Source organism: Patagioenas fasciata, chromosome 12, assembly GCF_037038585.1.
Source record: "Patagioenas fasciata isolate bPatFas1 chromosome 12, bPatFas1.hap1, whole genome shotgun sequence".
Lineage (NCBI taxonomy): Eukaryota > Metazoa > Chordata > Aves > Columbiformes > Columbidae > Patagioenas > Patagioenas fasciata.
Window position 1 is genome coordinate 16183821 of NC_092531.1, and position 24902 is coordinate 16208722.

A 24902-nucleotide genomic window follows, 5' to 3' on the forward strand; every position below is an offset into this window, starting at 1 on the left:
TAACCTGCAGCTGTCTCTTTGGTCCAGGCGGGACTTTAATTTCTCCTGAAGCACTGTCTGGCTTTCTGATGCTCGGGCGCTGTGGGCTGAGGCTGCTGTGGGGCACTGAGGCATGTGGAGATGGGGATGGGCTGTGTCATCATAGAATCATTTTGGTTGTTGAGTCCCCAGAGCCTGTAGCTTCGGGTACAAACATCCTTTCTGCTTTCCCGGCAGCCTGGCAGGAGAGAGCTGCGTCCCGGAGTGCCAGCCCAGCATGTTCCTCAGCCAGGAGCCGCGGCGGTGCGAGACCTGCCCCACCGGCACAGGTACGTCCTTCACCCCCCGAATCCCCACGCAAACCCCCAAAACTTTCCTGCATCATGAGCCGATGCCCACGGTACCACAGTGCCAGAGGGGATGCAATCCCAGCGCTCTAGCACATCCCGTGAGGTGGAGTATATTCATCTTGAAAAGGTTTTTTTTTAGGGGAGTTTTTACATTTTTATTAGAGCCATTCTTTATTTCCCTGATTCCTCCGAAGCCAGGTGCTTTAGTTTAATAAGGTTGCGGGGGAGGCTTGTAAAAGCCTCTCGGAGTGATGGAAGATGGCTTTACAGCACATAAAAACGTCAGGTAACCGAGGAACATTATCCCAGCTGCCCCGTGGCTCTGGGCTGGCCACTGTCAGCTTCCCCCTGCTGCCCAAAATCACTCGATGGTCCCTTTAAATGCTGCCTTTTTTGCTTCTTGAAAGTCCAATTATTTTCCATGGTTAATGTTTGCGTCTGCCCTCGAAATCATCATAGATCTGATGATAATACGATCTCCAGACAATTCATGTTCAGTGGCGTGAATCTCATCTATCATACATGGGCAATTTCCTAAGACTAAATCCAAAATATTTATTGATCTCGTTGGCAAGCGTGGAAGAGAACGGGCTCTTAATCCCTTAAGAAAATTACTTCCCTTCTAATTCTTATTCCAGTCAGTGTAAATGTACTTCACCACAATTATTTTTCAAGCCTTTTCTTGTCTCCTTTTCCCATGTAACCATTTCTCAAGCCCAGCGTGTGGAAGGCCTCTAATAATACCACCTCCATCACCACCATTTGCCGTCCAGCAGCATCGTGCTGGTGTCAGAGCAGGACTCTCTGCTTTCCCAGTTTCTCTCCTGAGCCCTTCCCTCCTCCAGCTCCTACACAACCCAATTTAGCATCTCTTTTTCCATGCATTACTCTCCACAGGAAAGCCAAATGAGTGCATGCTTAGGAGCGGTGGCTGATGCTCCGGAGGCGATTTTGGTGTGCTGTCCCCTGATGAGCCTCTGTCACCAGCTCTTAGCTCTGCAAAGGGGCAGAGTGTTGAGTCCTGGCTGGGTGTTTTGGGATGGGGGTTGAGTTTTTTGGGATGGGAGCTAGTTTTTTTGGGGTGGGAGCCAAGCAGCTGCACAGAACCCTGGTGGGATAACAAGCAACTTGTTCACTCCTGGGCACAAGTGGGACAGAGCCGAGCTGGTGCCCTCATCTCACGTGGGGCTGTGGTCATACTGGTGCAACGTGGCTTCTGTTTCTGAAATTGCCCACATCATAGAATCGCAGAATAATTCAGCTTGGAAAGGACCTTCAAAGCTCATCTTGTCCAACCCCACATCTTCACCAGCTCAGGTTGCTCAGAGCCCCATCCAGCCTGGCCTGGGATGTCTCCAGGGATGGGGCATCCACCACCTCTCTGGGCTACCTGGGCCAGGCTCTCACCACTCTCAGTATAAAACATTTCTTCCTCATGTCTACCATCTGTCCTCCTCTGTGTCCCCACAGGTCCGGGAGAGGAGCACTGTTCACCCTGTACCCCCGAGACCCCCACACCCCACTGGCGCTGCGTCCCCGCCTGCCGTGAGGGCTTCTACCCCGCCAACAGCCACGGGCTCCCCAACAAAGTCTGCAAAAGGTACAGTACCATCCTCATTGCAACCTGAGCAAAGCTGGTATGGTACCACCTCCATGGTGAGCCAAGCAAAGCTGGGACGGTACCATCCCCGTCAGAACCTGAGCAAAGCTGGGACCAACAGGGAGTGCTGGCAGCAATGATAAAAAGAAAAATAATAACGCTGAAAACAGCTCACAGCTGGAGCTGTTTACTAGGGAAATGAGGGAGCCAGGGCAGCGGTGGGGCTGGACCCCACATGCCCCTGCCTCAGAGATTTAAGAGCTGCACGCTCCCCAGCCAGAGCCAGCCAAGATGTCTTAGGGCTACAGTGGAAAGGGCTCAGCCCCAGCCCCGGGCTCTTCGGAGGAGGTGTGGGAGGAACGGTAATGTTTAGGCAAATACTCCAGCTTTCAATCAAACCTGCTCCGTTTGCCCCATGGCCATGTTGGAGGAGCCTTCGCCTGCTCCTTGGCCCAGCATGGGGGCTGCTGGGAGATGCTGGGAGGCAGCAATTTGCTCCCACTCTGCACTTTAAGTGGGGAGTGGGAGCGGATTCAGCCTCATTAAAGCAAAACATGAAAGGGAAGGATTAAAGTTGACTTGGGAACACACAACACAGGTCCTGCCTGCCCGGGGTTTCTCTCACCGGTACTGGCTCTTCAGCAGGGAGGATCTGGGTACCAGCATCCCTACCCAGAGATTTGGGGTCTGTTTTCTGCCAGGTGCTATCCTCAGGCAGGAGGCACAGCCGCTGGGCTCTTTTCCCTGAGCAAACATGTGGGAGCAGCACAGATTCCCCATGCAGCACTCTTTCTAACTGGGATTCCTTGGAAGAGAGGTGTATATCCCACTGAGCCTTTCCAGCAGGCGAGCATTTTTGGAATGTCACTGTCACTGAGCATCACACTGGCACCACCAAGCCCATTTTTCCCAATGTTTTGGTAACTTTTGAAGCTTCAGATTCACTGTTTTCCGGTTCAGTCTGGATGTCATGGTGCCGGCAGACATGTTTTTCTGGGTGACAGCCCATTTTGGATGGCCGGGGTCGGGTTGGTGGTGGCAGTTCAGACCACGGCAGGGTCTCTGTCCCCAGGTGCGATGACCACTGCTCAGCCTGCGAGGGCTCCGGTGGAAACTGCCTCAAGTGTAAAGAAGGTTTCAGCCTCCTCGGTGGCTCCTGTGTGACAAATGAAACCTGCACCAATGGTAAGTAGCTGTGACAGAACAGCTGGCACTGTAGTGCTTCCCCAGCAGCAAAAATTAAGGCGTTTGATATATTCCCTTCACAATTTAAAGCTGAAAGCACTGGAGCTCCTGGGCTTGCTGGGGCATGGCTGCAGTGGGCAGGCAAGTTACCTGGCAGAGCTGCTGGATATCTGCCTGTTGCTCAAACGCATCCAAGTGTTTGTATTTCATTTTAGTTTTAGTCTTGGGGCTAATTCTCCCACTTGCTGCAAAGCTGCTTTCTTCCCTCATTAAAATCGTGTGAAAGATGCCCTTAAAAAGCAACTCGTTTTCAATTCTCTCCTGCAACACTGGAACGAATTGCACCGCCTGTTACGTGCAATGTTTGTTTATTTTAAATGTTAATCTGCTCTCATTTTCTCTTGTTCCTCGCCTCTCCCAGCTGACAAGACTTTCTGTGAGATGGTGAAATCAAACAAGCTCTGTGAAAAGAAGCTGTTTGTGCAGTTCTGCTGTCAGACGTGTCTTATGGCCGGGTAAAGTTCAACGGCTGCATCCATCCAGGACTTCCACCAACTGCCAGCCCAGTTTTTGCCAAATGTTTAGAACAAAAGTTTTATTTTTTCAGCTTTGGGAGAGTTTACAAGGTGCTGTCAAGCATTCGCTTGGAAGTTTGATAGCTTTAATATCACTGTCAGCGAGTTTCTATAGCAATATGTTAAACAGATTGGATTGTACCCTGAATGATCGAGTCCTGATAGGCAGCAGACAAACGGTGATATTAATACTCTCAAACACTCCTCGTGAGCAGGGACCGATGCATGATCCATGTACACACGCTTGGTTCTTCGCAGAAATCCTACTGATCTGCCCACTCCCAGCGGCTGGCGAGAGCCCTGGCTGCGAAGGATGCAGGACTTTATGCATCTGCGAAGAAACGGCTGTTTCTGGCTCAAATTTTTGGTACCCTTTTCTGCTAGGTGATGGCTGATATAAACCTGCATTGCAAACAGCCGGCGCCGTACTCTGTACATACGTAAAACGACGAATTAGGTGGTTCCCGGAGCGGTGCCCTCAAGGCCGCTCTGGCACTCCTGTTCAGATTTGCTCGGTAGCTGTTTCTCTCTGGCCGTGGCAATAACTGGAGATTTCTGAGGACCAAAGCGAGAGCAGATCCATGTGGCTCTGTGGGCATCAGCCCCGTGGGTCTGGCAGGGCTTTGCAAAACCCCCGCACCTGCAAGGAGTCTGGATTTGGGGGGGGTTCGTCTGCACAGACCAGCCTGGGGGTCACAGCCTTACCATGAAATGTATTTCCCTCCTGGAACTGCTAGTAAGTTGATGAATTCAGTTCTGGAATGAGCCAGTTCCTTCCTCAAAATGAGATGGTATCCCCCTTAACCTCTTCTGGTATTTTGTGTTATCCTCTGTTTTGCTGTGGATACCCCCCCACCTCACAAATACCCCCCCCCCCCCTCACACACAAAATCCTCCTGTTCATGGCAGTGATTTTTCTTGGGCATCTGTTTCCAAAAGAGACATTCCCAGGATCTGGCCAGGAAACTCTTAATTCTACAAAACTCTCCCTTAAACCTTTTCATGCTCTTTCTTAATAGTAAGTCATGTGGTGTTTATATAATTGTGTTTAAAATATCCTTGGCTATGTTGTTTTACAGATTTTTAAAAAATAACTTATACGATCCTTGTTTTTTTTTCTCTGTGGACTATTTTTTATATGGAAGTGGGGAATCTTATTGTGTCTTATGTCCTCCTTTTCTCCTCTCTGACCCTGCAGAGCCACTCTTTGCACCAGACATACGTGAACACTCTTTCCTACGCTGCATGTTCTGATTTTCATTTTTAATAGTTTTAACGAGTTAAACCCTTTTTACCAATGACATTCACAATACAAATTGTCACCAGTTCCTTTTGGAGCTGTGATAATCCCTGCTTGGTTTCGGTTGCGACGACATGCGCCATGCCTGGGCTTGCCCGCAGAGCCACATCATCACCCGTCCTCACCTGCCTGGTCCAAACCCAAGAAAAGATGAAGCTTTGGTGAACTGACCTTTAAGTTAATAAACTATTGATCTCCTCTGACAAATGAATCTGTTCCTTTTTCCAAATCCCGACCAGAGGCAGGTCAGTGATGCACCACACATCTCTATTTTGCTGGACAAAGCCTCTGTCCTGGCCGGAGCTCCTGATTAGCCCAGAACACCTGCAGGAGAAACAGATGAGCTTCATCTGCAAAAGCCTCACTTTTATTCTCATAAATGCCTTTTACCTTCAGAGGAAACTTGTATTTTCAATACCCACCCCATGCCAGGCTGTGCTGGTGTCTCTGGTGCACCCAGGGCTGTCTGGCCGGGATTTGGGGCTGCGCTTGGGCATGGCTGGGTGTATTCCCCGGTTGTGTGGGTAGTGGAGGATGTGGCAATGAATTTGCAGCCAGATGAGCTGGCAGGGGGGCTTGTACCCCTTTCCTACCAACATTCAGAGCACCCTGCAGCCCCCAGTGCCCCTCCACAGTTCAGAGGCACTAGGAACGGCAGGGGAAGAAAAGGAGCTGCTGATGCGTTGGCGAGCAGAGGGAGCTGTGGAGCCTTTTGTTTTTGTCGGTTTTGTAATGTTTAACCATGGGCCAGGTGCCCAGGGTAGTGCCTGGATAACTGGAACTGAGCTTTTTAAGTGTTAAAAAAAAAAAAAAAGGAGTGCTCCCACAAAGGAAGATGCTTTTGCACTTCCGCAGAGCTGTGCTGCTGTGAGCTCATGTGTCTTACAGGTCTTCACATTTATCATATGATAAATGAGAATTAATCAGGTGGTTTATCACAAACCATGATTCCTTCTGTTGCTTTAGGATTCCACTTTTGGTCTCGGGCCAAACTAGTGGTCAGAAGAGGGGTGAAATTCTCCTGGCTTCATTTCTGTTGCTGTGTCACACAGTTAAAACCCAGGAGCTGTGAATCAGGAGTCTGGCGTCAGCTCTGCCTCACCGCGGCCTGCCTCTAAACCCTGCTCACTAGTAAATTTAGATGTACTGAAATGCTAAAAAAAAAGAAATATGTTTACCCTTACATCCTTGGCATAACTTATAATACACTCTGGGTGAAGCAATGCAATTTAGGATGACCATCCCTCAGCAGTCCCAGCTTTATCCTGCTTTCTGCTGCCCTCCAGCTTGCCAGGGAAAGAAACTAATTCAACACATTGAGTTCAGGTAACCACATCAGCTTCCAGTGTTTCCCAGGACACTAACTCTCTCAGAAATAATTCCTGGAAAGTAATAAAAATCAGATTATTTATCCAAGCTATTGCAATGCTCGCTTGGAGCTATTGAAGTCTCTCTGACACTGGTATGCTCAGAGGACCAGAGTGGCTGTATCTTCAAGAAAAATGCATATTTAGGCAATTTACTAAAGCAAATTTCTCTGTTGTCTCTTGGCACCAAAGACAAACCTACAATAGCTGTTTTCTGGAAAAATCTTCTTAGTGAAGCCTGATTCCTTGTTTGCTGTTTGGCTATGAGGTTGCATCCATGGCCATCTACCATTTTGTGGCAGGTGGAGAACACACATCTTAAAAATCATTCCTTTGACTTTCCATTACAAAGAAAAGGCTTTTAAGAGCTTGTGTACAGCATTTGAGACCAAGAACCTGTTTGCTCTCAATTACAATTCTATCACGGTTGCAGAGCTGAGGCATACAGCTGTATTGTGCTAAGGGCAAAAGGTCCATGTTTTATTTGGCCTTGTCAAAGGCAGGACCCGCTTTCCAGGAGGCTGAAGAGGGTCTCATTTCAACGAGTGCCTGAAATGACTGAAGACTCTGTTGTCTTTACTGCCGCATAATTCCTGAGTCACGTACAACAGGCTCTTCATTTCTTCTTATGACAGCTCTCTCTCTTCCACTTGCTTTCTCCTAACTGCTTTTAAACAAATGCAGATGTTATAAAAACTTGAGTATGCTCTTTCATACACAGCTTTGGAGCGGCTGTTTATTAAGCAGGGAGCACAGGAGCTGCCTGACCCCAGCTGACAGATCCGCAGGGATTGCTGGGCAGAGCAGAGCCAGATCTGACGCTGCCGTCCTGGGGAACCAGCCAGGCGGCACTCTCAGGGTGATGCTGCTTGATGCTCCCAAAGGAAAAGCATGAGCCATCTCTGCCTGATGCCAGACGTGGCTGCAGCATTTAACCTATTATCACATCCTCTGAGTTCACAGAAATGTCATGGCTCAGGGAAAACAATCCTTCCCTCGACAGCAGTGGATGTAGAAATCATTCTGCCTCGTTTCGCTGAGGGGACCTTGAAGGCTGGGGAAGTATTTATATCCACGGCTGCAGAAGCAGTGACTTGGTGACATTCAGTAGGATTTGGGACCTGGGTGTGCTCAACTACTTCTCTTTGCCTGTCACCTTCAGTCCATGTTGCCCACGCTGTGGTTCACCCTCCTGCAAAGCCCCACTGCCGCATACCGAGCTCTGCCAGGGGCCAAGCAGCTTTATGCTGGAATTGCCTGGCTGAGCCATCTCAGCTCCCCCACAGGTCCCCCCATCTCTTCCTCACAGTTCCCCAAATTCCTAAATCAGGTAAGAGGGTGTGCAGTGACACCTGAAAAGTGCATTTTATCTGAATGTCATGCCACAGCCCGCGCCATGTTCCCAGCCCACCACGGCTTCTCTGGAACCAGGAACACACTGTGAAAGTGGCAGAGCAACTGTCTCAAATGCTGCACTGCAGGTAGAAGGTGTTTATGGGCAGCCCTACGTCCAGGAGCAAAGGCTGAAGGAGAGAAAGCACCAAGAGCTGTAGTTGATCGGCTTTCTGGGCTGCAAGTGCATGTTGCCGGCTCATGTCCAATCTTTCACCCGCCAGTACCCCCAAGTCCTTCTCAGCAGGATGCTCTCCATCCCTTCATCCCCCAGCCTGCACTGATACCAGTGGTTGCCCCAACCCAGGTGCAGGACCTTGCACTTGGCCTTTTTGAACCTCATGAAATTCACATGGCCCCACTTCTCAAGCTTGTCCGGGTCCCTCTGGGTGGCATCTTGTCCCTCAGGAGTGTCACCTGCACCACTCAGCTTGGGATCATCCACAAATTTGATCCCACTGTCTATGTCGTCGATACATGATAACATGGGGGAATATGGAAGAACCCACCTCAGCAAGGAATCAGAATAGTTTGGCTTGGAGGGGAACTTTGAAGCTCCCCCAGTGCCACCCCTGTCACGAGCAGGGACATCTTCACCAGCTCAGGTTGCTCAGAGCCCCGTCCAGCCTGGCCTGGGATGTCTCCAGGGAGGGAGATGGTCCCAGCATGGAGCACTAGCTCTGGGACAGCCAGGCTGGGCTGCTCGGGGAGGTTGGGGTATCAGGGACACCCCAAAGTGCTCAGGGTTGATTTGCTGAGCCAAGAGGCGTTCGCAGGACAGCGGGTCCCTCTGCTGACGGGCTGCCGAAGCGCTGCTGGTGCCATTGCTGGAGGCTGAGCTGCTCCCCGGCCCTCCCTGCAGCCGGGAGGCTTCAACTGCCCCGAAAATTGCCATTAAAAGACTTTTAACGGGGTGAGATTGGGGAGGGGAACAACGATGGAGAACGGCCTGGTGGGGGGTGCTGAGGGATCCCCTGACCCATGGACATGTGCAACACGCACTTGCAGCCCAGAGAGCAAATTATATATTGGGCTGCATCAGGAGCATGGGCAGCAGGTCAGGAGGTGACTCTGTGCCTCTGCTCTGTGAGACCCCTGCAGCGCTGGTCCAGCTCTGGTTCCTCAGCACAGGACACACATGGACCTGCTGGAGAGGGGCCAGAGGAGCCACAGGAATGATCCGAGGCTGGAACAGCTCTGCTGGGAGGACAGACTGAGAAAGCTGGGCTGTTCAGCTGGAGACAAGAAGCTCCAGGGAGACCTTATTGCAGCCCTTCTGTACTTGAAAGGGCGCAATAAGAAAGATGGGGAGAGACTTTTTAGCAGAGCCTGTTGAAATAGGACGAGGGATGATGGTTTAAACTAAAGGAGGGGTGCTTCAGGCTGGACATGAGGCAGAAATTTTTATACTGGAGGTGGTGAGAGCCTGGCCCAGGTTGCCCAGAGAGGTGGTGGATGCCCCATCCCTGGAGCCATCCCAGGCCAGGTTGGATGGGGCTCTGAGCAACCTGAGCTGGTGAAGATGTCCCTGCTCATGGCAGGGGTGGCACTGGGGGAGCTGGGAAGGTCCCTTCAACCCAAACTATTCCGTGATTTTATGATTCGATTCTGTGACCCCCGGGCGGGGCGGAGCGCTGAGGAGAGGGCGGGGCGGTTCCCCCCCCCCCCCGCCTCGGCGCTCGGCTGCTCGGCCTGGCGCAGGTCGGCGCTCGGCAGCCTGTCCTGGCGGCGGCGCGGGTGGCGGTGGCGCGGCGGGGCCCGGCGGGATGGTGAAGCTCACGGCCGAGCTGATCGAGCAGGCGGCTCAATACACCAACGCCGTCCGCGACCGCGAGCTCGACTTGCGCGGTGCGCGGGCTCGGCGGGGCTCTCGCGTGGGGCGGGGGGGCCTGGGAGGCGAGGCGGCCTGTGCCGGGAATGGGCCTGAGGCCTCGGAACTTGTGAGGGGCTGAAGCGAGACGGGGAAGCCGGTTGGCGGAGGGGCCTGCAGGGGCTGGGGGGCTAGAGGGACTGGGGGGCGGGGCTTGGGGACATCTAAAGGGGCTCCAGTCGCTGAGGGACCCGGGGGAGGGGATGCGTGGAAGGGGATCTGGGGGCGAAACGTTGGAGGAACCCGCAGTGTGGGGCGGTGGGACACACACGGGATGTACCAGAAGGGTAGGTTTGGGCTGAGGGAACGTGCAGACGAACTCGAGGTATTTGCTGAAGAGGGGTGGTTTGGAAAAGCAGTGGGGGCTGTTGGCTTTGAGGGGAAAGTTTGGTCTGTGTTTGGTGTGGAGATGTTTTGACTGAGACTATCTGTGACCTCAGTCCATCCAGATATGCCCCCCACACACTGTCTCCTGCTTTGTTCTGCTCTCCTGTGAGCACAATCTAATTTCTGTCTTGTATTCTCTCCCCAGGTTATAAAATCCCAGTTATTGAGAACCTAGGTGCCACTCTGGACCAGTTTGATGCGATTGATTTCTCTGACAATGAGATCCGTAAACTGGATGGGTTCCCTCTGTTGAGACGGCTGAAAACTCTTCTGATGAATAACAATAGGATTTGGTAAGTATTTGTATTTTGGCCAGATGGGACCCTAGGGCAGATGAAAAAAAGTCTGTGCTTGTCTTTCAGTGCTGGGTATGTGTAGAAGTGTTTGTTTTATGGAAAAAATATCAGTGTTGAGCACTGCCTCATTCAGTACAAAAGTCAGTCATTGTTTTTCAGACACGAGATGCAGAGTTCAGAATTTGGCCAGAGACTTTGGATTTCAGTATCATCCTCATAAAGAAAAGAAAGTGGTGATACCTGCAAGCAAATGAACGTAAATCTCACATTGCATCTGTTACCCTTACAGCAATGGCTCGTATTTATTGCCAGCTGTATTAGATATAGTATTGTAGGGGATGCTAACCCAAACTTCTGCCAGTGCCAGACTGGGTTGTTTTACAGGGAAATCCGCTATGTTATCATATTTCTGCCTTCTTCACCTTTGGTAATTTCTTTGCTTTTTGTTCTTCCTTAGTCGGATTGGTGAAAGCCTTGAGCAGGCTCTGCCCAGCCTGACGGAGCTCATTCTTACCAACAACAACATTGCTGAGCTGGTAAGCTGTCAACAGGGGATCAATCTAAACAAGCTGAAATTTGTATTTGTCATGTTCCTAACTGACCTTTTCCCTGTCATATGCTTTTGGTAATAATTGGTACTACTTGTCTTTCTAATTAGCTTTATTTCTTTTTCCTTAGAGCAATATCAGATGATTTTGGTGGTAGTTAATGGTTTATGTATTTTAAATAACGTAATTTGCAGCATGCAGTGGAATGGCAGTCAGAAATTCATTGTGGGTTTCCTGTTAAACTAATTGCAATAATTCAAATGGGTCTCTAAAATAGATATAAGTTCAGGAACTTTGTTTTCAAATGTTTGATTCTCATTAATAGACTTATGATTTCTTACTGTGTTCCCATTACTTAGGGTGAACTGGATCCATTAGCAACTATTAAATCCCTGACTTACCTGAGGTATGTGATCTTGAAAAGAAAAGCTGCTGTTTTCTCTGCTCTTTGAACTCTGCTGCTGGCCTGGCTCTCCACCTTGATCTTGAATTCTCTCATTTTTAAGAGCTGTGGCAGGTTCCTTATGCTTAAATATTGAATTGATAAAAAATGTTTTTACTACCCGTCAGAAATACCTGGTATTTAATGGGTGAGGCTTTATATTACAGACTGACTGTTGGAACAATGAGGTGTAATATTTCTGTAAATCAATATGCAAGCATTGAAGTAACCTTAACCTTTAAAAACCAAAAACCTAAGCTTTTAAACTTGTTACAAAATGGTTTAAATTACATGTGAACAATGACTTTTCAGTAACATTACATTTGGTGTGAGGGACCAAAAAAGAAAAGCAATTTGTCCTGTGAGGTTTTTTTTTTTTTTCGGTTGATCAATGTCCAGGTAGGAAATGTGATTTTTTTTTTTTTTTTGTTTATTTGTTTGGTTTTAATATTTTGAGGTGGTTCTTTAGGTTCTTCAATAAAATCTACTTAATAAAATACTTCAAAAGTGCAAGTTTTTGCTCTGTTTTCATAATACCAAAGAACACTGTCACTAGGCTCATTATTTGTTGTCTGTTACAGCAGCAGGTACATGAGTACATTTCAAGTATATTAATGTATTTCAATATAAGCAGATTTTAAAATATTTTACATTAAGAACCTCTTTATAACATTTATTTACTTTGTAGCATTTTAAGGAATCCTGTAACAAATAAGAAGCATTACAGATTATATGTAATCCACAAAGTTCCCCAGGTCAGAGTACTGGATTTTCAAAAAGTGAAACTCAAAGTAAGTCTACTTTTTTCTGATTCAGCACAAGATTAAAACCTTTTTTGTTGTTGTTAAATTCTTGGAAATTCAGTGGTAACCATGAGCTTTTTGCCATAGTTGTAAATTTTATTGAAATTGTGTATCATAAGTGGCTCCAAAACACGCTCCTTGTTTTCTTCCATGGTTTCATTCTGTTAAGGGTATAGTCTCTTATAATTATGTTTTACTACCTTTGTTTAGTTTGATTCTTTTCTGGCCTTCTGGTATTAGTAGAAAGACCTCTAGAAATGAGCAACCGCAACAGAGCCATGTGCTTTCAGTGAAGATGATTGTGGGAAAGAGTTTGTACTTTTAAGAGCATTAGGTTGCTCTGCCTTGAGCCTGAGCGTTTGCTCAATGTTTATGTGCTTGTTCTTACATCTCTCCGCGTACCGTTGTTCACTGCTGAAGATGAGCCAAAGCGTCTTTCTTTGCAAGGACGGAAGATTTGCAAAATGCGATGTTCATAAATTAACTTTGTGTGTGTGGTATCGCTGTAGGAGCGACAGGAGGCAGAGAAAATGTTCAAGGGCAAACGGGGTGCACAGCTTGCAAAGGATATTGCCAGGAGAACAAAAACGTAAGATAAAATAACGAATTTACACTGGCGTTCTCCTTCAGAAACACCACGTTGTTTGTGTGCACTATTAGTAAACTGAGATATTAGCTACTGGCAGGATGCCTTAAAGCTTTGGTAGCCACAAGCACCTTGTCCAGCATCCCGATTTTTGGGTGGCGGTGAATACATCTCAGAAATAATTTTCCATGAAATTTTTGGTCAGAGTGGATTGATTTAAGTCACCAAGCAGGAAACCTTAATTTAGTTTTTTTTTTTTCTCTTTGTTATTTAACTGGAGAGAAGTGGTCATTGTTTATTTTGTTGATTTGTTTTTCCTAGATGATTGGTAATGAAAATTTTTTGGTTTGCCAGGAAATATAAACTGTAATTAGGAGGATAAATGCAGATTACAATTTTCAGTTAATATATGTTTATTTAGTTTAATTCTTGAGTAGTACGTCATAGTTTTGTTTAATCTTTCATCAACCTATTTGGAAATCAGAATTTGGATCATGTATGGCAAGAGTATTTCCAAATTCATAGTTAAATTACAAAATATCTTGAATGTATTTAGCATTTAAAATTATAGATGCACTCCAGCGCTAATTTATGAGTGGATAGGGGTTTAGCTCTGTGATAGTTTTAGAACAAGTAGGTGATTGAACTAAATAGCTCAATAAACATATGAGGAAAATCTTTCTGTAGCTGCGAGAGAGGCTACAGCACTCTGACACTGGGTCAGCATTGCAGGAAGTTTCAGATGATTATTAAGTAACATTCATTTTCACATACTACAGATTTTTATCTTTTTTTTTTTTTTAAAGCAGCAGCAGATAACTTTTGAGTGTTAAGATTACATCTAGTCTAGTGTAGGTTTCAATACAGTCTGTTGTAATAGCAGATGTATGAGAACAGGAAACCCAATTTCAGTTACTCTTTATTTATTCACCCTGCTTTGGGAATGGTGACAGACCTGAGTGTTCACCAACATCCAAATCCAATAGCTTTTGTCAGCTGCTTAATTTTATGAAGTTAAGGTCTGCCTCTAAGAGCAGATGAAAGGGCAGGGGGGGAAATGTTGGTGTTTCTGAAGGAGGCAACTTCACTGTATCAGTTTGTTAACAAAGATAAGATACTACACTTGATTGAACGAAATAGAGAAGCACTTACTCTTCAAAATGATGTAGTGGGTCTTTTTTCTTTTGAAGCTTCAATCCAGGTGCTGGTTTACCAACTGACAAAAAGAAAACTGGGCCCTCCCCAGGGGACGTCGAGGCAATTAAGGTAAATATGTTGACAGCACACGGAGGTGGAAGTGGAGGAGAAAAACTTGTGGATCTAAACTTAACAAAGGTTTCCTTCCTCCTGGCAACCCCAGCTCTGTTCAGATGAATAGAAAAGTGTGTCCTAACTTCATGTTTTAGGTGCTCTTTCTGTAATTTTGCATCTGTTGCGATACCCGTGGCTTTTGAGAACTTAAATGAAAATTTGGTCTGAGCTTAGAGCTCTCCCAGGACAGAGCAGTTTGTTTAATACAGAGTGAAGTAAGATTGTGCTTGGTCACTTGTAAAGGGTCCAGAACTAGAATTTATTCAAATGTTCTGTAGAGGCTTCACTTCACTTGAAAAAAATATTGTGTTCATGTTTCTTCTGAGCAGACTGAAATACTGTATGTGAAGATGCATCGTGTTATTTTCTCTGTTTTTCAGACTGCTATTGCCAACGCCACAACTCTGGCTGAAGTGGAGCGACTGAAAGGCTTGCTACAGGCTGGGCAGATTCCTGGCAGAGAAAGAAAATCAGGTAACTCCGTGCTTCCTGATGTTTTATGTGATTGCCGTAGGGATTTACATTGGAAGGGCCAAACAGGGAGCCAAAAAAACCTGTTTAAAATGAGTTTAACTTTATGGTTGGTACAAACTGAGGGTTGTGACCATGGCAGCTGCACCTGGGTGCCCTCAACAAGGACTTGCCAAACGTCAGCCCAAAGTGTTTTGCTCTATTGGTTAACTCCAAACAGCTCATCCCAGTAATTTTTTAAAAAAATTAGATTAATAGCAAAGTGCACCTGGACTCTTGTTCTGAGCGTTACTGCCTCAGGTGGGGACACAGGAAGGTCTCTGTCATCTCCAGGAGGTCTCTGCATGGACAAATCTTCACTGCAGGCTGGCAATATTGCTTCTTTTCTGTGTATTAGATATACCTTTTTTTTTTCTGTCTCGAAGAGGTTTTTAATTCGTATTATTCCTGTTCAGAGAGGTGAAAATTAACATTGTGCGTGTGGGAAAGAGAACCAACGTGCAGTAACCGCCGTCTCCTTTCAGGCCCCTCGGAGGACGCTGAGGAAGAAATGGAAGAAGATCCGGTGCCCAACGGCTCCTGAGCCCGGGCCCTGCCGGCCCCAGCGCTTCCCCCGGACCCCATTCGTGTCCTCTCTGCCGGGGGCTCGGCAGCTGCCCCCCCGCTCCCTGTCCCAGCGCATTTCGGCGTTCAATAAACGAACGTTTTTTTCTTTTCCCCGCGGTGCTGCGTCTGCTTCCCCGGCCGAGCGCCGGGCCCGGCTGTGCTGACGGGACGGCCATGGCGGCGGGAGGAGGAAGAGCACTCTTGCGCACCCTGGTTGGCTGCCTTGTGCTCATCACGTCTTCTCATTGGCCGGCATAGCCATGCTGCCACGGTGTTACTCGCTACCGCCTTTCCATTGGCCTGCGAGGAGAAGCTTCGCTTGCTGGTTGGTTCCCTGGCTCTGAGTTGGCGAAGGACGAAGAGGGCGGTGATTGGGCGGTTCCCGGATGTGAGGCGGCGGCGGCGGTGGTGGCAGCGGCGGCGGGTGATGGATTTGGGGGCCGGCGGGGCCGGGCCGGGCCCCGGGCAGGCGGCGCTGGGCTGGGGGGGGCTGGAGGTTCTGCAGCACACGGGTGAGGGGCAGCGGGGCTGGGGGGGCTTCGGGCTGAGGGGAGTTGTGGGTGGCGGGGATGAGGGGACCCCAGCGGACTCGCCCGCCCCCTGAGGAGCCGCGTCCCCCCGGCGGCCACCTCGCCCATCGGCCTCCTCCCCTGTCTCGCCGCTGGGCTGGGTGTGCTCCTTCCCCTCAGCCTGCTCTCACCTCCGGCTTGTCCCCGTCACAGTGGGCTCCGTGCTCTCTAGCTATGGCTGGTACATCCTCTTGGCCGCCGTCGCCATCTATCTCCTCGTGCAGAAGGTGTCCCAGAGCCTGGCGGCCGGGCCGAGCGGCCGGGCGGGAGCAGCTGACGCAGTTATGGGTGAGTCAGTCGTTGCTTGTTCTCTGGAGCTGTACAAAGTGATGCTTGTGTTCCCTCAGGTACCTGCTGGCGCTCTGCTGTAGTGATGGGATGTCTGACAGCTGCTCAGACCCACACACAGAGTCTTTATTTAATAACGAGCTGTGCCGGTCCAGCTCTGGTTCCTCAGCACAGGACACACATGGACCTGCTGGAGAGGGGCCAGAGGAGCCACAGGAATGATCCGAGGCTGGAACAGCTCTGCTGGGAGGACAGACTGAGAGAGTTGGGGTGTTCAGCTGGAGACAAGAAGCTCCAGGCAGACGTTATTGCAGCCCTTCTGTACTTAAAAGAGGGCAATAAGAAAGGTGGGGAGAGACTTTTTAGCAGAGCCTGTTGAAATAGGACAAGGGATGATGGTTTAAACTAAAAGAGGGGTGCTTCAGGCTGGACATGAGGCAGAAATTTTTATACTGGAGGTGGTGAGAGCCTGGCCCAGGTTGCCCAGAGAGGTGGTGGATGCCCCGTCCCTGGAGCCATCCCAGGCCATGTTGGATGGGGCTCTGAACAACCTGAGCTGGTGAAGATGTCCCTGCTCATGGCAGGGGTGGCACTGGGGGAGCTGGGAAGGTTCCTTCCACTCAAAACTAATTTACAGTTATATGAAAAAGTGGTTCAGTTCTGGGAGCAGTCTTAGTGGTGATCAATACTCAGAATAACCATTTGGCCCATGAAAGTGTACAGATCATGTTTCTGAAGAGATCACTGGGGAAAGGTTGGTTTTAAAAGGCTGTCAGGGAAGGATTGTGTCCTAAAATAATGTGGTTGGGAGAGAAAGAGTGGAGCATTGTAGAGTGAGGGAATAGCTCGTCTTCTATAGTGCAGGAGCTGAGAGAATGGTGGTTAAAATAGGCTGTGGTCAGTTATCAAATAACTTTTAAACTTACCAAACAAAACTAAAACATTCGAACCTGAACACTGGGGAAAACTTTAAAATTAATATTAATTTTCAATTAATATTCATAATCTCTCCTGTCAATTATTCTTTCACAGTTCCTGCTCTGGCAGGATTGTGTAAATTTGGGGTGTAACTGCCTCTCGTATGTGTCACTTTCTCAAGCGTGGCATAGCTTGTCAGTCTTACACCGTCGTGATCCTGCTTCGTTTGGAGCCTCACTGCTGTAAAGGACAGGCTGTGCTGATGTGTCTGCCAAAACAGTAAGCTCTCAGCGCTGATTCCTTTGGTGTGTTGGCACGGAACTACATGGGGCCCCAGAAAATATTACTCAAGTGCTCTTATCCTACTGGTGTTCTTTTGTAATGCTAATTAAATCCTGATTTAATTACCAAAACTGCCTATAAAATGAAATTACCGAATGTACTGAAATTTCTTTTACATATTCATCATTGGATGGTAGCAAACATATGAGGAGACAAACAAATATAGAGATACTTCAGCTACTGGGGAAAGTAAAAACGGCAGTATTTGACTTTACTTGGATATAATTTTTATTTTGACTTCTCCTGAAGGCCAACCATGAAGAGAAGTGGTGACTCAGTGTAGATTTTCTGAGAGTGCTGTTTTTTTCTTGAGACGTGTGATATTTATAAGTAATTTCTCTGCTGGTGGGGCATGTTAAATCTGCTGTAATGAAACAAGTAGGACCAATTGCCAGGAGGAGTAGGAGGGAATGTGGGCCGGTTGCCTCAGGCTTCTGCATAAAAGAAGTTCTCTGGATAAAAATGGAATCCCTGCGAAGCAAGGGTGTTATTTCTGAAATTATTTGTATCAAACAAATCCTTCGGAAATAGAAGCAAGTATCCTAGAGCTGTGAATTTTAATTTTTTATGGGTTCATCACATTGGTCTCCTTATTCATTAAAAACCCATTAAAGCAATTGCTCCAAAAATATTGAAATGTTATAAAATTTAAATCAGCATATAAATTACTGTAAAAGATTAACTGGAAACTGAACTTGAGCTGTGATTTTTCTGCAGAACAGCTGTAGAGGGAGATGTGAGCTTTCCCTTATTACAATTCTTTGATGAGACCATTTAGAATTTATTCTGAACATCTTTGCAAACTCTTTCCCGATCTCCTAGAACCTGACGTGGTGGTAAGAAGACAGGAAGCTTTGGCCGCAGCTCGCCTCAGGATGCAGGAGGAGTTGAATGCACAAGCAGAAAGATACAAAGAAAAACAAAGACAGGTAACCAGAGAGCATTTCTCTCTTTAACTCATAAATTTGTTATCAAGTACTTCGCTGCCGCTATGGAAAGGTTTACTCTGTGCTAGATGTCGGCAGGAGACTCGGTCTCTTTGCTGGAATGTGGGTGGTGGGTTTTACCCCCATCCTTTACCACTTTTTACCATTTTTGGATACGGTTTGATCCACGGAGCAGTAACAGGCAGTAGCTCTCACAACAGACCTTCAGGAATGCAAGCACGTTCTTAAATGCTGTGCTGACCTGCTGTCTCCATGCTCTTTTTTGATTAGAATGATTGATACATGTAACATTAATCTCTGTGGTGCTTGCTTCTCCACAAGTCTGTGCGTAGGACTCTGTGGGCCTGGTCTTTTTCCAGGTAAATCTGTTACCTACAGAACCTTAGTTACATGTGCAGTGAATGGCTGGAGTGGATTTACTGGCAGATTAACTGTACTACTGCATACATATTTTCTGTTGCTAATGGCAAATATAAGTTCTTAGAAATGTAGTTCAACATCGCTGTAATTTAATGGTTTGGACTGCCACTTGAGATAATGAGGAAAAACATATTGCTGTGTGGGGCAGCGCAGAAGAGTAGACGTGATCAGCATAGCAATAATACAGCTCATTAATCCCAGCTCTGCTGTTTCTATTTTTTCAGTCAGGTACATTCAGACCTCAGTTTATAGCTGACACTTTATGCAATATTGGCAATTAAAAATGAATGAAAACTCATATTGTGGAAAAAAATAGCTGCTGTGTAGAAAATTTAGGTCTAGTGTGCTTGGACTTGGGGAGCTTTGCTTTCTTTGTCTGGATGCAGTAGCCACCTCATTTGCTTTCTGCTTGTCAATAAGTAAGCAGTTTGTCTTAACCATTAATTTATATTGTTTTGAGGATAAATTGCTTTTGAAGAAAGCTGGAAAAAGCCTCAATAATGTATATTGGGACGTAAATACGTAGCTGACTGTCTCGTTCATTTGAATAACACATTTTCTTCTGTAGAATCCTACATTGTGCATTAAATTACTATCATATGCAATATTCTTTACTCTGTGCTTTTTATAAACTCAGGATTTAAGCTTGCCACTTGGTTTTATTTTTTAAAGGCTTTTAAGCCTCAAGCAATCAAAAGAAGCTGCAGACACAATCTGTATATGTTGAACAGGGGTGGTTCTGTGGCTGGGAAGGTGTGGGTGTTTAAAAAAGTAAATGCTTCCATAAACTTGGAGATACTGCATCAGATGAAGATACGTGCCTTGGTTTTTGATGAGCCTGTTGTAACTGGGAATTCTGTTAGTTCTGAAATCTTAGTCTGGCATGTCCTGGATTTGTTCCTTAGCTTGAAGAAGAGAAGAGAAGGCAGAAAATAGCCATGTGGGAAAGTATGCAAGAAGGAAAAAGCTATAAAGGAAACCTGAAACTGAATCAGGTAACAACTGCATTGTTAATCAGGTTACAATTATGTTTATGTGATTAGATAGGCTGAAATTCACATTGAATTCTGAGTAACTTTTGCTTTTGTGAACAGCACAAAGTAGAATCCGGTGCCTCCACCTCATCAGCAGTCCCAAAATCCAAACCAAACAAAAAGCCCCTGCGAGGAGGTGGTAAGTATGAAATCCTCAAGATATTCTGAACTTGTGTACACAGCTGGATAAATGTTTCAATCATTGTGCGCATTTTTTCCTCTTCTTCAAGGGGGAAATAAAGTGCACCTTACAAACGAGCTCTTTTACCGCTGACCAGTGTGGCCGGCATTGCTCGTTGTGCAAAACCTGGCAGGAAGATTCTGTAGTACTTTTCCCTGGGCAAACAGTGTTTCAATTTTCTTGTAAATGCTTTTGTCATAATTTACTGACATTTTTGTGACTCAAAATTACAGATTCTCACAACATTTCTGGGATCCCTCCCCATTATTGTAAAAGCCCGATATTTTACTATCTGGTCAGTCTTTCAATCACCTGATGTACTCACTAAATGCAGGGAGAGGATATTTTGCCTTGTACTATGTAGATTCAGGCAGATGAAAGACTGTTACGCAAAGCATGACCTTCTCAGAGGTCACAGGAATGACCTACTGAATATATAAATCCTGCAGATGTAGAAACTTTCCAACTCTCAAACTGTCAGAGGATCTTATCATTAAATTTACTGTCAACTGCTGAAATTATCATGATGAACGATAATTTGTTCGTATGGCCTTGTATAACCCGTGTTAGGATCACCGCCGTGTATCGGCCACGCAACTCATCTCCTAGCTGGTCAAAGAGCCTGCAAGTGTTAGTTCGGGTATAATACTTTAATTACAATTTTCCCTAGTGGAGGGGATCATCTCAACAGCCTCAGTCATGTCAGACTAAAAGGGAAACCCACTTAGGGTGCCACACTCAGTCACTTGATAAATGTATGAAACCCAAAGATTCTTGATTAATCATGTTAAACCTTAATAACAGTGCAGTACTGAAATTTCTGCTTTGAATATTTTTACTGGCAGCTGTTGACAACATCTGAAAGAACTGATGGATTGATTCATCTCATGCTGTTTAATATGAGTGCAGTCTGATGTCTGATCTGTCAAATATCTTCTGTACCTCTTGCCAGGATATTCCCCACTATGGGGGATGAGGAACACACGGGTAATAGCTCTGCTGACAACCAGGATCAGGGCAGCTGGGTTGAGACACCTGTCCTGGTTTCATCCTAAGCAAAATCTTTGCTTAAATAACAGATGACAGAGGTCTCTGATCTTCTTGTGTGGTAGATCAGCATGAAGTGAAAGAACCATCTGCACTGTTCAGCTGCTGAGTTAAGCTGGAAAGCAGAACTTGGTTAGTCTGAGAAAAACTTCAAAGGTGGAGGTGATGCTTGAAGCTTCAGTGGAACAAGTTGCTTTGAAACCTGCTTGGTTAGCAATGCTCTTAGGTTTTTGGTTGTCTGTTTCTTTACCTTGTACAGAACAAATTGAGGACATTTGCCAGGAGTACATACTTGTAAAATAAAGTTGCTGATAGTTCTGGTGTTAGGATGTTCGCCTAAAGTATCTGTTTTGACTTACTGTCTATACTTGCCTTTTCAAATTCTTAAAAAAATCTTACAGTAGTAATGAGTGGATCCACCTCTGACCTTCAGAGTATTCCTTTCTTGCAGGACTGGAATAAAAGATTATTTAAGATTATTTAGGGCACTTAGAGAACAGATTCGCTCTTACAGAGTTTACTGTAAGAGTTACTGCTCTGTTTACTCTGCAGAGCAGCATTAAAGCTTTAGTGCAGACTTAGGGAAATTAAATGGTAATTAATTTCAATTTAATTTAATCTGAATTGATCAAATTAAATCATAAGTGTTTTGCAAGGGCTTTTACTGTTACAACTACAAAAATAAACCATCTCAAGTCTGGATGTTTTCCCTGCTTTCCTTTTCCTTAAAATGCTGCCTGTGTAGTAAATATAAACAAGGTGCAAATAATCGTGGGATTTATTTTTTGTGTGTGTTGGTGAAGGCCTGTTGAGGACAAATATTAACATGGTGGATTTCTCCTCTGCATTTCCAGGCTATAACCCCCTGTCTGGAGAAGGAGGCGGCACTTGTTCCTGGAGACCAGGCCGCAGAGGCCCATCGGCAGGTGGATGAGGTTAACCCCCCTGGTGTCTCATGTCACTGGCGAGCTTGATCGTACCCCCATCTTGCTGCCTACAGTTTGCAGGTCACAGGGACTCCTTTGGGATCAGGGTTAGTGCAGGTGTTAACTTGAAAACAGATTTACGCCATTTACAGATAGCGCGGAAGCTGATACTGCACAGGAAAAATACCTGGATCCTCTTAGGGAGGATAAAGAAAGAAACAATTTCAGTGTAATCAGTTAATTTTCACTCTTCTACAGAGAGGAAGCGTAGTCTCCCACCAAGGTGGATCACCTGGGATTGTGAGATCTGGTTCTGTGCTGGCTATTCAAAACACTGGCCTCGGGCAAATTTAATTATCCACGCTTGGTTTCCCTCTGTAAAATGAGGATATTTACCATCCTCAGACATCTGTTACCAGATTTACCATGTCTGGCTGCAAGGTACTGTAGAGGGGAAGAATATTAGCGTTGGCAGGCAACTTGAATTACAGGCAGAGGGACTTCCAGAAAAAACAGACGAACTGACAAACACCACAGATTAGCACCAAAGACCGGTTATTGCAGAAGAGTCTCTGTGACAAGCTACCTTGAATGACGTTTTCCTTAGAAATGGTGAACAAACCAGTGAGGATTACTGATACTAGGCAGCAGATGGGGGGGGTTCTTGCTATTCCTGTTTTGTTTTGTCCTTTTTTTTTCTTTTATTTCAATGACTTTGTAAAAATGAAAAATACTATTATATTAAATATAACTGCAAACAAATCATAAATCTAGTGTTTACAGTCTTGCAGTTTTCTACGACATCTTTTTATATAGAGGGCTTATGTTCTAGTGCAATCAATGTGTATAAAGCAAGATAAGAGATCAAATGAAACGATTTTCATTTGACTTCCTCCATAAACAAAAGGGCTTTTTAAAGTTGTTACATTTTGCTTTTAACTGTTACGGTTTATTGGGGTGTTCTGTGTTCCAAATCATGATTTTTAGAAGAGTCACCTTCAGGTTAAGACCAGATCAAGTTTTCCCCAGGTTTGAAAAGTGAAACTTTGTGTTCTCTTCCCCACCCCCAGTACCTGATTCCAAAATTGGGCTGGCTACATTACTGGTTGTTGAGCACTCCAAGCTGTATTTGAACTTAACGCAAGAAAACATGTAGCCAAGGCCTTTGCTCTGGTAGAGCAGAGCAGGTTTCGTTACAAATCACTGTCAACAAATTCAGTTTGAGGAGGGGATTCGTAAGGATGGTCAACTCAAACGCTGCAAGGTACCCAAAGGGAGAAGAGAAGCTGCAGACAGATCTGTGTGGTGTGGGCAGCAGGACTGTGTAGAGCTTTGGCTGTGCAGCGTCAGAGTTACACCTCCAGGACTTTAAGAACTTAACCACTGGCTGTTCTCAATGTGTCTGTGGTTGTTTTTGCTGGAAAAAGCCTCTGGATAGCAAGGGGTAAAACTGGCACCTGTAAGGAGTATTTGAACCGTGTGTGGTCTTTAGACTTCTGGTGCACGTCCAGCACTGTGGATAGAAAAGAAAGTCAGAGTTGGTCATCATATATGAGCTTTCCAAACATCCCATCCCCTTGATTTGTTCTCTAGCACAAAATGTGAAACCTCAGCAAAATCCAGGCTCTCCTTAAGTGAAATAGTTCCTGTCAGCGTACGATGAGTGTCCTCGTGTCTGATGACTGTTATTGAACTTCAGTGTAGGCATTAGTGTACATATCAGTGTTTCAGTGGCATACCTTAGGGCTGTGTGATCACTTATTTCTAAATACGCTTGGAATATTTGTGTTCATCAATACCTCCTAGTGCCAGCTTCGAAAATACTGTTTATCTAGAGAACCTGCTTTCTGTGTCAGGTGATCTGTGATTTTTGTCTTGACTATTATCTGTAACAGTAGCATGTTACTGTTAAGTTTGAAAATTGGCAGCTGCTGAAATGGAAAGGCCAAGAACCTCTTGCTTTAGATCCATGGAGTGTTCAAGCGCATATAGATGATGAAGTGCAAAGGTTATTAATGTTCCTATGGAAACTTAGTGTTCATTTCCTGGCTTCTGGTACATAAACTTAAATTTCCATTGTTGTAACATAGACTGGTGTATGTAACTGCAGATTTTAATCTTTAATAACAAAAAAAATAGAGGTAGGGAAGAGTATTTTCAAGATTTGGAGATGGTTCATCAGTAAAGAGTTGTTATCTTACTCATGCCTCTGGGGAACATTTTCCCTTTGTGTTGGGGAAACAGGCAACAGACTGAGGTGGTGTCTTCAGGAAAACAACTGGGGGAGGTTGTTGTCTGAAAGAAGCAGAATTCCTTATGTGGATAAAATGGTAAGGATGGGTTGGTTTAGTACAGTAAAAACATTTTAAGAAATAAATAAGTGGGTCTGAACTGAGCATATGCTAAATCTTTCTCTGTGTCTTAAGACTTACTTCTGGCTCAACTGGGGATATGGATTTTGCCCAAATCTAATATTTAGTAAGACATATCCAGTGAGAATGAAGTGATTTACATACTACTGGAAAATTTCACCTTCTCTCTACCTTAATTTTCTAATTTTAATCCTCAAGTCCCTAAGTTTTTCTTGATCAGACACTCCTAAGCTGTTGAACAGGGTGGATGGAAGAAAGTCTCTAAAACTCTCGGGTCATGATCCGCAGAAGCAGAGAGAAGCGTTTTTCTTCTGACTTTGAACAGAAAACTCTCCATTGACCACAAATGAGTCTGGAAAGGTGGCTGCTTGTTGTTTTATAGCTTAAGAGTGCAGCATGCAGCAGGCACTAGGTGGAAGTGAACTATTTAATGATTCCATTATTCCTACTTTGGTATGAATTCCAAAGAACTTGAACTATAAAGGATCAGATTAAAAAGCCTTCAGGAGAATTTTTTTTCTCCCCACTTAGAGTAGTTATGCAAGAAGCCTCTTACTCTACGGGTGCAGATGTTCTGGAAATATCTTTATCTGGAAGAAGCTAGCTAACAAACTGAAGAGTTCATACAATGCTATTAAACTGCTGTATAATGTTGCTTAGCCACTGAAGACCAATTTATTTGGGGCATTAAAAAATCTTAAATCAAACAAGTGTTCAGAGGCATAAAAAGTCCTGAAAATGTTAGTTGCTCGAGAAATGCAGCTCAGAATTTTTCATTGCCTTTCAGGTT

At 45.7% G+C, this 24902-nt stretch overlaps 3 protein-coding genes across 3 annotated transcripts in view; all 3 read left to right on the forward strand.

Annotated features, from left to right (window-relative positions):
* The window catches only part of PCSK6 (proprotein convertase subtilisin/kexin type 6), a 35942-nt gene extending 30746 nt beyond the window's left edge, over positions 1–5196 (forward strand). The window contains exons 18-21 of the mRNA XM_065847736.2: positions 217–308; positions 1800–1929; positions 3002–3114; positions 3536–5196. Of these exons, the coding sequence (XP_065703808.1) occupies positions 217–308; positions 1800–1929; positions 3002–3114; positions 3536–3633 (433 nt within the window). The 3' untranslated portion in view covers positions 3634–5196. The remainder of the gene's footprint in view (positions 1–216; positions 309–1799; positions 1930–3001; positions 3115–3535) is intronic.
* Positions 5197–9442: 4246 nt separating this feature from the next.
* SNRPA1 (small nuclear ribonucleoprotein polypeptide A') lies at positions 9443–15179 on the forward strand. The gene is made up of 9 exons (XM_065847818.2): positions 9443–9596; positions 10151–10298; positions 10759–10837; positions 11209–11255; positions 11980–12082; positions 12604–12683; positions 13871–13946; positions 14372–14465; positions 14987–15179. The coding sequence occupies exons 1-9, from the start codon at positions 9515–9517 to the stop codon at positions 15043–15045; spliced, it is 768 nt and encodes a 255-aa protein (XP_065703890.1). The 5' UTR covers positions 9443–9514; the 3' UTR covers positions 15046–15179.
* A 279-nt stretch (positions 15180–15458) lies between these two features.
* Positions 15459–22509, forward strand: SELENOS (selenoprotein S). The gene is made up of 6 exons (XM_065847364.2): positions 15459–15580; positions 15791–15925; positions 18008–18114; positions 19458–19547; positions 19647–19725; positions 21669–22509. Exons 1-6 carry the CDS (start codon positions 15496–15498, stop codon positions 21746–21748), a joined length of 576 nt encoding a protein of 191 aa, XP_065703436.1. The 5' UTR covers positions 15459–15495; the 3' UTR covers positions 21749–22509.
* The last annotated feature ends 2393 nt before the right edge of the window (positions 22510–24902 follow it).